General features: G+C 40.9%; 1 protein-coding gene across 3 annotated transcripts in view; it reads left to right on the top strand.

Moving 5' to 3' along the window:
- Positions 1-13,158, top strand: part of rad51b (RAD51 paralog B) — a 547,632-nt gene that overhangs the window by 31,103 nt on the left and 503,371 nt on the right. For all 3 annotated transcript variants that reach the window (XM_073040333.1, XM_073040332.1, XM_073040334.1), the window contains exon 7: positions 3,522-3,705. In XM_073040333.1, the coding sequence (XP_072896434.1) occupies positions 3,522-3,705 (184 nt within the window). The remainder of the gene's footprint in view (positions 1-3,521; positions 3,706-13,158) is intronic.

Genomic DNA, 13,158 nt, shown 5'->3' with positions numbered 1-13,158 from the left:
TCCCTGAATTACTTTTATTCAAGTGTGATTGAGGGGTATAGGGACTAGGGAGGAAGATTCAGATTCAAATTTAATCCATATACATCGAAGTGTACAGTGAAATGTGACGTTTGCATTAATAACCAACTCATTCCAAGATGGGCCTCGCATTCCGGCAACAACACAGCATGTTCACAGTGTTCAGCAGAGCAACACAAACAGCAGCAGCAACAAAGCAAGCCCATTTCCTACGCACACACCCAAACAGGCCTCCAGCCCCAGGAAGAGGAAGGTCAACCTTCGGAGCTTCAACCTTCAGTCCTTGGCCCAAATTTGCAAACTTCGGACTTCTGATGACTGTATAAGATGGCCCAAAGACCCCCTGGACTCTGGATACTGATCCCAAAATTCAACGATCATGGGTTTGGGTCTTGACTCCAGGACTTGCCTCAACTTTGGGACTCATGTGAACTTCTGACCTTGCTAACCTGGGAGGGGTGGGGGGTGGGGGTCACCGGCCCTTGTGACTCCTGTGTATATGGATCTGTGACCCAGGACTCACTAATATGGGGATTGCTGGACTCCTTAGCACTTGCCAACCTGATCTCTGGGATTACTGACCTTTGACTGCGGAGCACTCCGACCCTGCCTCTTCAGTTACTGCCCCGACCTCTAACTTTTTCTCATTTGTTCCTAAGGCCTAACCTGACATCTAACTCACTGGACTGTTTCCAAATCCATCCATAAAATCCCAAAAAATTAACTCGGTCTGAGCCACAATTTCGGACATTACAGTTTGCCACCATCTTGATTGGAAAGCAGGCAAGGTGAGGATTGCCCATGAAGTTATTGAAGAGTGGAGCTAACTCAAGAAGGCAAAGTTAAGATCGTATCTACCACAATTCAACACTTTGTTAGACTAGAGTATTGTGCATGTGAGGAGATGAGACTTTACTGTGGAACTATTTGATTTAGAGGTGAGAGTGCTATCAGTTGAGCTACTGATGACACAGCTATGCATTGTGCCTGAGACTGCCCATCCAGACAGGCAACAGGCTGACGCAATGTCCAGGCTGGCATGAAAAACTATTATCGGTAGGATATTGGAGGCCTACTTAACATTTATCATTGGAAATGTACGTTTAGTATTCTTGCAATAGAGTAACATGATTTGATTGTGAAAATCAAATTATTAAAAGCTACATAAGTAATTCAGTGATACTGGGATTTTTTTTATATATGGAGTAAGTTCTCAGTAAATGACCTTTCATCAGTAGATGATGATTTGGGGTCTTGAGATGATTACCCCTGATCTCACTGACCTACTTTGTTTACAGACTGATCAAAACCTGTTTGTTATGTTCTCATTTGCGTTTTCAATCCCTTCATATTCTGAATCTTTTCACTTCCAACTTAAGAATGTTATGAGCCATCTGAGCTGTCTATGATCCTCGATTTCTATAATCTTGTATCTTCATGCTTTGTCAGCTGAATCTTCATTCTTCTGTCTGTATCACTAGCTGATATAAGTACAGGTAGTTCTCTGTAAGACATGTTTCCATTATGTATTTGATAGATTAGGGAACACTATTTGCAATGTGGGCTAAAACTGATTAAAAATTCTATAAACTGATTTTGATAGATAAAAGGCAACTAAAGCCTGATTGATCTACTATAACGTTGACTTTCTTAAGGTGTGGTTTCTTGGGAAGGTAGCAATCACATTATAGCTTATTACTTGTACCCTGGCTAAGATCAGCTAACTCCGTCCAGATGGCAAGTCTTGTCCTAGTCCTTATGATAAATTGCAGAGGCAGTGCCCAGGGAGAGGCATATTGTTACAGAATGGAGATAAAAATCAATGGATCTGGTTTTCTCATTTTAATTGTGAGAAATCCCCCCTGTTGGAAAATCAGAGGGAAGGTTGTAAAGATGCTGATGAAACAACTAGGTATCAAAATGGGACCTGAGGTAATTTTATGTGGTGTTTTTGTGAAACTTGTAATGATCCAAGAAATGAGTGTAGAATGATTGAAAGCAAATTCTGGTGGAAATACAGATGTTCTGTGTTCACTAAAATCTGCATGGATTTCCTTTTTAATTTAAATTTCATGTTACCCACTTGCTTGTTGTGAACTAACTGGTGTCTGCATGGAGATATGATAAATACTCAGTTCTCCACCCCACTAAGGAGCAAAGAAGAAATTCCCGAGGTTCATTCTGTAGCCATCTTTTGCCATGGGAATAGAGCAATGAATTAGGAGCAGAAATCAGTCGCTTGGTCCCTTGAGTCTGACCTGCAATTAGCTGATTTGATTTTTAATATCAAATCTGCAAAGCTGTGTGACAATCACAACTGAGTGACCTTCCCTATCATGAAACTACCTCTGTGTGTGAACATTGGATTTCATATCGATACCTTTCCTTGGTGGACTAGCTTTGTTTCAAGGCTAAAGAATATCTTTAAAGTGAAATATTCTGCAGGCAGATAGAAAGATACCTTGTCTGCCCACATTCCCATCTTAAAAACATTAAGAAAATGGGAGCAAGGTAGGTCACTTTGCTCATCAAACAGGTGTAACGTCTGTGCCTCCAATTTACCCCCATTCGCCTAGGGTGAACCGCCATCTGCCAATAGTGCAATACTTCGGTGTAAATACGGTGTAATGCCCCCCCAGTACATGCTTGTAACACAAATATCAGACAATACACCAAAGGCGAGTAAATAATTACAGCTTTATAGATATTTTCTTAGTGATGGGTTAGTAGAAACAGATAACCAAAAGGCACCAAATCAAACAACACACACAAAATGCTGGTGGAAGGAGAAGCACTGTCGACGTTTCGGGCCGAGACCCTTCGTCAGGACTGTCCTGATGAAGGGTCTCGGCCCGAAACATCGACAGAGCTTCTCCTTATAGATGCTGCCTGGCCTGCTGTGTTTCACCAGCATTTTGTGTGTGTTGTTTGAATTTCCAGCATCTGCAGATTTCCTCGTGTAGGCGCCAAATCAGCAAGTTTATCAGTTTGTGCACATAATATTTTAATATGTTGGAGCTCACGCCTCCGGTTCCATCCACAACGGCCTTCCGAGCCTTTCGCCACCGTCCGAACTGCCGACTTAGCAACTTTGGAAAAACTATCTGGATAAGTACATGGGTAGGAGGAGTTTAGAAGTCTATGGGCCATATGCTGGCAGATGGGTCTAGCTCTCTGGACAACGCAGTTAGCATGGGTATGTTGGGCCAAAGGGCCTATTTCCACGCCGTAAGACTCTACGACTCTTATTTCATAAATGTATCCCCATGTTTGATTCTTTGTGGAAACATCTTGACATCTACTCTATCATATCAGGAAGGATCTTGTCTATTTCATTAAGATTTTGTATTTTTCTAAACTCCAAAAGAGTTTGGATCTAATTTTTTTTGGCCACTATGAAAGGATAATCCTTAGCTCAGGAATCAGCCCACTCTCCACTTCTGAGTGTTAAAGGATTTATGTGGTGATTTCTATTCCTTCTCCCTCCCTTTTTCTAAAACTAGAGTCGAGTCCCTGGAAGATGATGTTATCTCGAAAGGGGTGAAATTGATTGTAGTGGATTCAGTTGCGTCAGTCATTCGAAAGGAATTTGACACGCAACTTCAGGGTAACCTTTCAGAGCGCAGTAACCTGCTATTGAGCGAAGCAGCTATGCTGAAGTATTTGGCAGAAGAATTCTCCATTCCGGTAAGCCTTGGCTTCTTCCAGAAAAACAAAATGATTATTTGAATTTAAAACAATGCTTGTTAGGACTGGATTGTTCACTATGTGGGTTGATGGTTGTCCTTCAGCTTTTGGATGAATGAGCTACAAATGATGATGTGCTGATGGAAACATCCTACCACAGTTTCATACTTTTCCACTCATTGTTCTGCACAGAGGTATTATTACCTTATTGCTCTCGTAAAACATGCCCCCACTTCTCGTTTACTATTTCTCATTATATTTAATTTTTAACTCTTGCTGCTATGGGAATTTTAGAATGTTTTTGTTAAGGGCAAAGATTTCTTGTAATAAGTATTTAATCAGAGGAATGTGATGTAATGAATCTGCTTGAATAGTGATGGTAATGATGATCTCGGTGGAGCGCCATTCTGTTGATAATGTAACGGTGATTTTTGCCTCAGTGTTTGCTCCAGTCCCCTGCCTGCTTCCTTTCCAGTCTCCCAGTAGATGCAGTAACACTTGGCAAGATGAAGTTTGAGCAAGTCATTGAGATTACAACCAGCTATAAATTTAAAACCTCTTGGAATTAAATATTAATCTTTGAATTGAGCGGTGTATAGTTGCCACAGCTGGCTTACATGTACAGTTCCTAGTGCATACAATGTTAAAAATCAGCTTTCTTTTCAATGTGTTCCAGTTTAACTGGAATAAAGGTTTTATCCATTCATTCTGTCCATTCAATTTAACAATAGACATATGATTTATAATTAATGTGATTTTTTTGAGTGGAACTGACAGGCATTTTCAAGCCTTTCAAACCCAGAGAATATAAGAAAATGGTTTAAGAGCTCCATTGCTGTTATGCATTAGTGGAGTTACTGTACAAGCTGGGTGTGAAACTGTGCTGTAATTTGAAATGTACTTGGCATGTTTATAGAGGACGGAGTGCTGCAGACTAACGTCTCTTGTTAGAAATGGTGTTAAAGATTGGCATTGGCCCTTACAGCAATAAATTCCTTTTTAATCATTCATGCTGTTGCTTTACTTAAACATGAATGGGATTTGATGTGAGGTACCAGTAGAAAACCATCAGATAGAATTTCTTGTTTTTTGTTCATTGGGGTGTGTTAATTGCTTTACCAAATACAATATGCAAAGTTTGTGTTTGTTTACACACTCTCAAACAAGTGACTTTTTAGAATTTTTAAAGCTTTCTTTTGTATAACCTTTGATTTCTTTCAATCCCTTTTTCACCTGTGTTTTTATTGTAGTTTTTTTAGAAACATAGAAAACCTACAGCACAATACAGGCCCTTCATCCAACAAGGCTGTGCTGAACATGTCCTTACCTGAGAAATTACCTAGGGTTACCCATAGCCCTCTATTTTTCTGAGCTCCATATACCTGTTCAGGAGAGTCTTAAAAGATCCTATCCTTTCCACCTACACCACCGTCGCCAGCAGCCCATTCCACACACTCGCCACTCTCTGCGTTTTAAAAAAACTTACCCCGACATCTCCTCTGTACCTACTTCCAAGCACATTAAAACTGTGCCCTCTTGGCTAGCCATTTCACCCCTGGGAAAAAGCTTCTGACTATCCACACGATCAATGCTTCTTATCATCTTATATACCTCTATCAGGTCACCTCTCATCCTCTGTCACTGGAAGGAAAGAAGGCCGAGTTCACTCAACCTATTCTCATAAGGCAGAGAATCTCATGGTAATCTCTCCATGAATGAGTACACCCAATAGGTGTGAGATTGCTCAACAATTCAGAGGCATATTTTGGAAGCTACAGTGCTGCATCCAGGCAAAACAAACATTCTGCATGCTTAGCTGTGGCAGGAATTTTATTGATGAGAGAGAATATTCCTATCAGCTTTTGGCAGTTGTTTTAAGGTTTATCAGTTAATCATTACTAGAATTTATTTTTATTTCAGGACTGATTGAAGCAAAAAGTAAGGGATTCAAATCTGCCTTTAGATTTGGACTGGAGACTGGAGCTTTGGCTCTGGGTTCTGGAACATGCAGAATGAAACCTCTAACCAGTGGTTACAGCTGTGTAGGATGATAACATTGTAGCCTGCCAGACTATTAATCAGCCTATGATTCCTTCCACTACTTCATACTGATCTTGGGGGTACTAAGCAGAAAGTACAAAAAATACAGTGTTATCACTAACTTGCCAGACTGCTAATTGGCTTGAGAAAGTATCCACTACTTCATTCACACTATATGGAGGAAAACTGTGGGAGTATGCAAAGGAACCATTTCGGCACATAGAAATCATGCTATCTGCTGGAAGAACTAAGTGGGTTGACCGGCTTTGGTGGGAGGAAAGAAATCATCACTGTTTCAGGCCGAAACCCAGCATTAGGATTGTAAGTAAGAGGCAAGGTGGCTGGCATAGAGTGAGGGAAAATGAGTTAGGATGCTGAGGTGAGGGCTGGACTGTTAGGTGTAAGGTAGGGGGGGTGAGTTGGAAGACTGTGCCAGGTGAATGATAGATGGAGACAGACAAAGAGAGAGGAAAAGAAAATAACAACAACTGGAGCAAGGTAAGGGAAAGGGAGTGTGAAGGTGGGATGCAGCTTCTGGAGGGAGTTAAACGGAAGCACTGGTTATTCTGGTGGGTTCTGATATGTAAGAGAAGGAACTATTAGAGAAGAAGGGAGAGGTGAGCACCAGTTGGAGCCAGATTGGAGGAGTGCATGTGGTGGGGAACAGGATCCTATGTGTGAAGTTGATGGATGGAGGAAGGGGAAGGGAAAGGGACAAAGATGGGTGATGTGAGGCTGGGTGGAGGATGGGAAGGGGGTCAACAGATTGAGAACTGGACGATCATTGGGGGGAAAGGGGGAAGATAAAAGGTGGGTGGAATTTATCTAATATAGGAAATCTCAACATTCATGCCATTGGGTTGCATGTTGGGCTTCATCCTGGTGGTAGGGAAGGCCAAGGTCACTGTGGGAATAGAGAGGGGAAATGGTCTGCAACTGGAACTTGGGATGGCCATTGCAGACTGAGCGCAGGCGTTCTGCAAAACAGCACCAAATACGCAACAGGCAAGGTTGTAGAAAATGCATGTGAACATTTGCCTCACGTGTAAGTACTGTTTTGGTCCCTGGATGGTGCCAAAGTGGGGAGGTGTAAGACAAGTGTTGCATCTATTGCAAGGGCAGGGGGAAGAGCCGGGGTAAGGTGGGGGATGGGTGTGAAGGGATGAGCGGATCAAGAGACACAGAGTGAGTAATCCCTGTAGAAGTTGGAAAGAGGTGGGGAGGAGAAGATTTCATTGGTGGTGAGATCAGATTGCTGCTGGCAGAAATGATAAAATTTGGTGTTAGATTCTGATATTTGAATCCAAGTTTCTTTCAGAAGTCACAAAAGAGGTACAAAACTTGTTGCTTCAAGATCATTTTATTCAGCTTTAATTAAACAAAGGAAACAGGATCAGGAGCTAGTAGCAGAAGGCTTCAAGACAAGAGACTAAGTTGTGAAGAAGATGGAGCTGTTTTGTGTTTAGCTATTTTATACCAACAGATAAGGCAAATTCCATTCATACTTATCTATAAAAATGAGTTAACCAATTAGAAAGTAATTATTCAAATAATGCTGTACAAAGAAGCTTCCAGAATTATACTTTGTATAACCACTGGAGGCATATTAAATTTCCACATGCATATACTACAAGTTACTGTACTTAATATACAAGCAGATAATTGTTAAGCTACAAAGAAAATAACAATTAAACAGTTAACTTACAAATTAAACAGTCAGATGGTAATCATGAATATGGAGGCTCCTGGGGTGGAAGGTAAGGACAAGGGAAACACAATGTCACTTCTGTCTGGGAAGAAAACAGTGAGAGTGGAAGTACGAGAAACAGGTAATGCAAGATTGGGTTCCATCAACCACAGAAGAAGGGAAGCCATGCTTCCTGAAAAAGGAGGACATTTCAGATGTCCCACAACAGAAAGCCTCATCTTGAGAGCAGATGTGGCAGGCATAGTGGAACTGGAAGAAAGGAATGGTGTCCTAACTAGAGACAGGATGTGAAGAGGTGTAGTTGAAGTAACTGGGAGTTGGTGGGTTTATAGAAAAATATCAGTTTGTCTCCTGAGATGGAGACAGCGAGATCTAGAAAAGGAAGGGAACTGTCAGAAATGGTCCATATGAGTTTGAGAGCAGAATGGAAGGTGGTGATGGAAGTGATTAAAATTGAGTTCTGCACATGTGCAAAAGGAGCACCAGTGCAGTTATCAATGTAATGACGAAAGTTATTGAGTGGTGCAGAGAAGGGTTGGAACATACAAACCATTTTCCAAAATTGGATGGAGGATACCTGTGTATGTACAACAGGACATTTTGTTGAATTGATCTTTTTTTCCCCTTGGAGCACTGTGGTGCATTTCATCTCTCCAAATGCTGTTTTTGAGGTCCTAGAACCCTGCACTGACTAGGGCTTAAATCTGGGAGACTTTGTAGAAGGTTTTGCACAATTCTTCATTGAGTGATATCTTTATCCATTGTCAAAGTTATTCCAGAACCTGGAGCAGAGCATGTGGCTGTAACAGTTTGAGATTCTGTTGATTAATTGTGTGAGTTTTTCTAGTGTGAAACTCCACAAATTATTGCCTTGTATTTGGAGGGAGTAAAATAGGCTAGGACATTACTATCATTGACAGCTCATGTACTGCCAGTTATTTTGATGCTTTAAAATGTTTTTGTCTCTTTTTTATTTTAATCACCTTCCCAGCTTATAACATTTTCTCCAACTCTTGCTTATAGCTTGCTTGATTTCTGTATTTTCCTCATTTAGATAAGTTGCCTTTTGTCTTTGTGTGTGACTGTACCTACCAGAGTTTGTTTGTCTGTTCTGTTTTATTTTTGTTTGGCACTGTTTGCTCTATCAGTGATCCTCATCTATTAATCTTTCCCTCTTGATGTTTGTGTATTCATTCATTGTTTTTATTTGCCCAAAAAAAGTTAAAGGAAGTGTAAGAAGCTCCTCCCTTTTCCCTTTGCTTTTCACTGTATTCTTATTTTTTTATTACTGTAGATTTTTAAAAACTCACTTTCAATTTTTAAAAATTGTTTAACCATGCAGTGGCTCATTTCAGTCACTGGATGGTAATGTTGAGCTGTTTGTTTTTACTCATGACCCATTTATCTGAAGGAAATTTGGGAGTGGAATGGTCAAGGGAACACAGAACTTGGGATATATCACTTAAGTGGAGTTGCATATTTATGCCGTGGATGTTTTCTATGTCTTGAGAGCCACTTCCTGGTGAAGGTGGACATGAAGGATAAATTTCATCATGCTTTTTAGCATGCCAGCATCGACGTTGTGGGCAGGGGGTTGGATACCATCGTCAGTTTGGAACAGGGAAGGCCTGCAACGGGATATCACACATGTACACAATGGATGTGCCGTCCAAAATGGGCTTTTGGGAGAGGATCCAACTGTCTGACTCATACTTGTATGTAGTCCAAATCAGTGGGTGGGAAACAGATAGTTACTCCATAACGTCTAGTCTTAGCAGGATTGTCCACTCTAACATGTCTTATTTGTGTGTTGCATAGAACTCTTTGACAAATCCACCAGGAAGGATGAGAGCATAAGAGGGATGACATTACCAAGCAGTGGAAGTATCCAGGTCAAAGCCTCCCTCTGCATGGAAGTCATTATTGTTTTCTGTTCTGATCCAGCATCTGTGACTGGTTTGAGTTGACATCAGATGCCAGAGTTAAACTGCAGGGAGAGCAAAACCATGCTCTGGCAGTTGTCTTAACCAGTTCACCATCCCCTTTGACATTAGATCTGAGTACTTGAAGATGCTAGGGATCAGGTTAGGAGGGGCTGAGATGTGTCGCAAGAATTGATTTGAGCAGAAAGGAATGGTTAAACAAAAATTGGGACTGTGGGAATAATGCTTCCTCTCAATATCTGGGAAGAACCTGTTTATCGGGGCAAAATGTTTTTGGTGCTGTTGTACTTGGTGCAGGTGTGTCCTGTCCTAATCCTCTGCCCAGGCTGTCACGTTTCTCTGTGGATCCATTGAATTGGATGGGTCAGGATGTGCAAATCTTGGACGACATGGTCAAAAACATACTCAATACCCAGCTCAGCCTAATGTCTGCACCAAGTTGTGCTTGGGACCAAAAATGTCAATGTCAGCAGGTGCTGAGGTTCGACTTGTCCATCGACTTGTTTGAAGGATGGTTCTGGCTCCATTGTCGTACAATGTTCCAGTCAGTTGGACATTACCTCACCTCCTGTCCTTTGTGGCGAAGTTCTCCTAGGCAAACATCCTTGTGGACCACAAGTTCATCAGGCAGACGTCAACGCAGAGTATCTTGCAAATATTGTGTGACAAGGATATGATAGATAATGTAGGGTGGTTCCTTGAGCATTCCATTCAAATCCTATGGCAAAGTCTCTCATTGCCAGAATTTGCCAAAGAGTACAAAGACCTCACTTGGCTGGCAGTGACTGGGGCTCTTCTGGTCAGGTCTTTTGGTATGTTTGGAATATTACTTCCAATGAATGCTACCTTTGGTGTGTCTGCACTGAGGAGGAGCCAGCTTTGCTAAAGGGACAGAGAGAGAATCAAAGGTCTTTGTCATGATTCATCCTGAGCTTTTGGTGGCAGAGAACTGTCTGATCTGATGGCTGTTCCCGAGGACACACTACATGTTAAGTGCTGCTGGAAGATAAGAAGCTCAGTGAAAGTCTTTTGGAATCTTGTTGGTCTTCAGCACAGAGAGAGGTCCTTAAGAGAATGCTGCTGAATGACACATTTAAGGCTGCTGGAGAATGTGATGAGGGGCATACTGAAGCTTGCTGCAGTCAACACAAAGACTTTATGGAGAAAAACCCAATCTGGGGCTCTTCTGCTGCTGCATATTGATGGTTTTGAGTGCGTTGGAGAAGTCCCTTAAGCAATGGAAAGGTGCATCACTGCAGGGGATCATATGGTAATGGTGCTATGGAGGAAATAATTTGCCAACTTCACTGGATGTATTGACCAAATGACACAAAGAATGTACAGCGCTTTACACGGTTTATTCCTTAGTATTTTTAAAAATATAAATAAAGTTTAATTTTTAAGTCAAAAAAGCATGGGAGCGAATGGACAACTTTGGTGTGATCTTCAAGGTGTATTAGCTTTTGGCATCTAGTTAGCCAAGTTATTTTGTGATGATAGTTTGTGGGTGGACCTTCTATACTGTAATTTCACATATCAAACAAAAATTCCTTCATGCCATAGCATTCAAAAGCCGTTCTTGCTCTTTAACTTGACTGCTTATTTGTATATGCAGCTCATATCATGTTCTAGGCTACAGAGCAACCGTGACCATACTGTAGCTGAGAACACATAAAGATGACCTCAGTCCTGACCTCTGCCAATGTCAACTATGAGCTAGTAGCCTGGATTACGACTTGTTTTGTGGTACCAGTAGAACTAATTTCAAATAGTAAACAAATTGATTTTCTTAATCTTTGGTACTAGGAGATCAGGTTTTATGAATTTAAAAGTCAAAATTATGATTTTTATTTGTTTCAGGACCTCAGTTTAATGAATTATGTGGAATTTGCAGATGATTTTAAGGATAAATCTTCCATGTTGCATTAGAGATTTACAACTGTTTCTGTAATAGTCACTCTCCCTCAACCACTTTACTCCTGTTGAGCGCAGGATCTGCTTCATTAACTCAATTTGCAAGTTCAAATGAACAAGTTCATGGCTATCTGTAAAGAGCAAATTCTCCTTCCCCCAACCTCTAAAACCATGCTCTGGATGCAAGCTTAACCAGGAAGGCTTGCTCTGTTTAAGTGCTTCTTCTTAGAAGTTTTGTACACTGAGGTGAGCTTGGATACACCACCATTAGACATACTGCCCATATTTTAATTTCTGTCCAATCCTAGTTCCCAATAACCAGTGCAAGTAAACAACCTTCTATCACCTTGAAACTATTCAGTTTTCAGTTTCCGCCCTTCAGGTTCTCTTTCCCTTCAAAATGTACCTATGCATGGCTTCCCTCCACTCTAACTGTGCACAAAGCTTCTTGCATTTCCTGAGCAACACGCACAAGATGCTGGAGGAGCTTAGCAGGTCAGACAGCATCTATGGGAATGAATAAGCAGTTGATGTTTTGGGTCGAGACCTTTCATCTGGTATTTCCCCTTGTCTTTGTCCTTGCAAACAATTACCATCACTAATATCATTCCTTTCAATGGATTTTTTTTTACTTATAGCTTCCTTCTAGATTTTATGCTTCGCTTTCCCACTGAATTCATGATATTACAACTTGACTAAAAAGATTACAATCAATCATAAATAACATTCAATAACTGTCACTGAAAGCATGGTACACAATCCCTTCTTGATCTCTCTGCTGCCTGTATGGATGGCAAGCAAATTCAAGGTTTTTACTTTACCTTGGTACATGTGACAATAATAGACTAATTTACTAATTTGATATGGTTTACCACACTATCCTCTTCTTGCACTTCTGCTCCATTGTACTATTTGCTGCCACTGATCTTCACTTCCAGTTTTATTTATACATTTGCAGCCAAAGTATCTGCAACTTGGATGAAGGAAACTGATGAGGTAAATACAAGGGAAAATGTTTACTCATGTTGTGGGGCTATAGGCAGAGAAAAGATGATTAAAACTTTAAAGCTATGTATTCCATGATCTCTTATCAAATATAAGAATTGTATTATTTTTGTCAGCCAGCTGTATTAACACAAATGGCAAAGGGCAGTATGTAGCGTTAGGTCACAGATCAGTTGTAGTCAAATTTAATGGTGAAGCAGGGCTACTGGTGCTTACTTCTGTTCCTTGTGCACAATGCTGTTCATTTAAGGTCAGCTTCCATGCACTATGGTGGCATTCAGTTGCATTACTCCATGTACCTCAACACATTCCACTGCCTCCATTTCCATTGTGTTGTTATAGAGCCATTGAGTCAAACAGGCCCTTCAGCCCATCAAGTCTGTGCTGACCATTAAATGCCCATTGACATAAATCACATTTTCTTATTACTACATTCCCTTTAACTATCCCCAGATTCCATCACTTCACCAACTCACTAGGGGCAATTTATGGTGGCTAATTAACCTGCCAACTTACCTGCAAACTGAAGCACCAGAAAGAAATCCATTCATTCACAGGGAGAATGTGCAAACTCCACACAGCATTGAAGGTGAAGATTAAACCTGGGTCACTGGAGTTGTGAGGTACCAGATTGGGAAACTTTCCCTCTATAAATCTGTGGGTTCTGGCCATCTTTTGTGGATAAGTTGTAATTTGTTCTTGCCAATCACTGGGGAGCATCATTTTCAACCCTTGCTGAAAACTCTATGAAATCTTACTGTTCAGTAATTTATTCACAGTTGAACTGGTTTGCAATCTGGACATTCAGATGGACTCTAATATAATAAGAAGGACGCTTGATCT

This window comes from Hemitrygon akajei, chromosome 3, assembly GCF_048418815.1.
Source record: "Hemitrygon akajei chromosome 3, sHemAka1.3, whole genome shotgun sequence".
NCBI classification, from domain to species: Eukaryota; Metazoa; Chordata; class Chondrichthyes; order Myliobatiformes; family Dasyatidae; genus Hemitrygon; species Hemitrygon akajei.
Note: the sequence above shows the minus strand (reverse complement) of the source record. Positions and strands in the feature narration are given on the sequence as shown.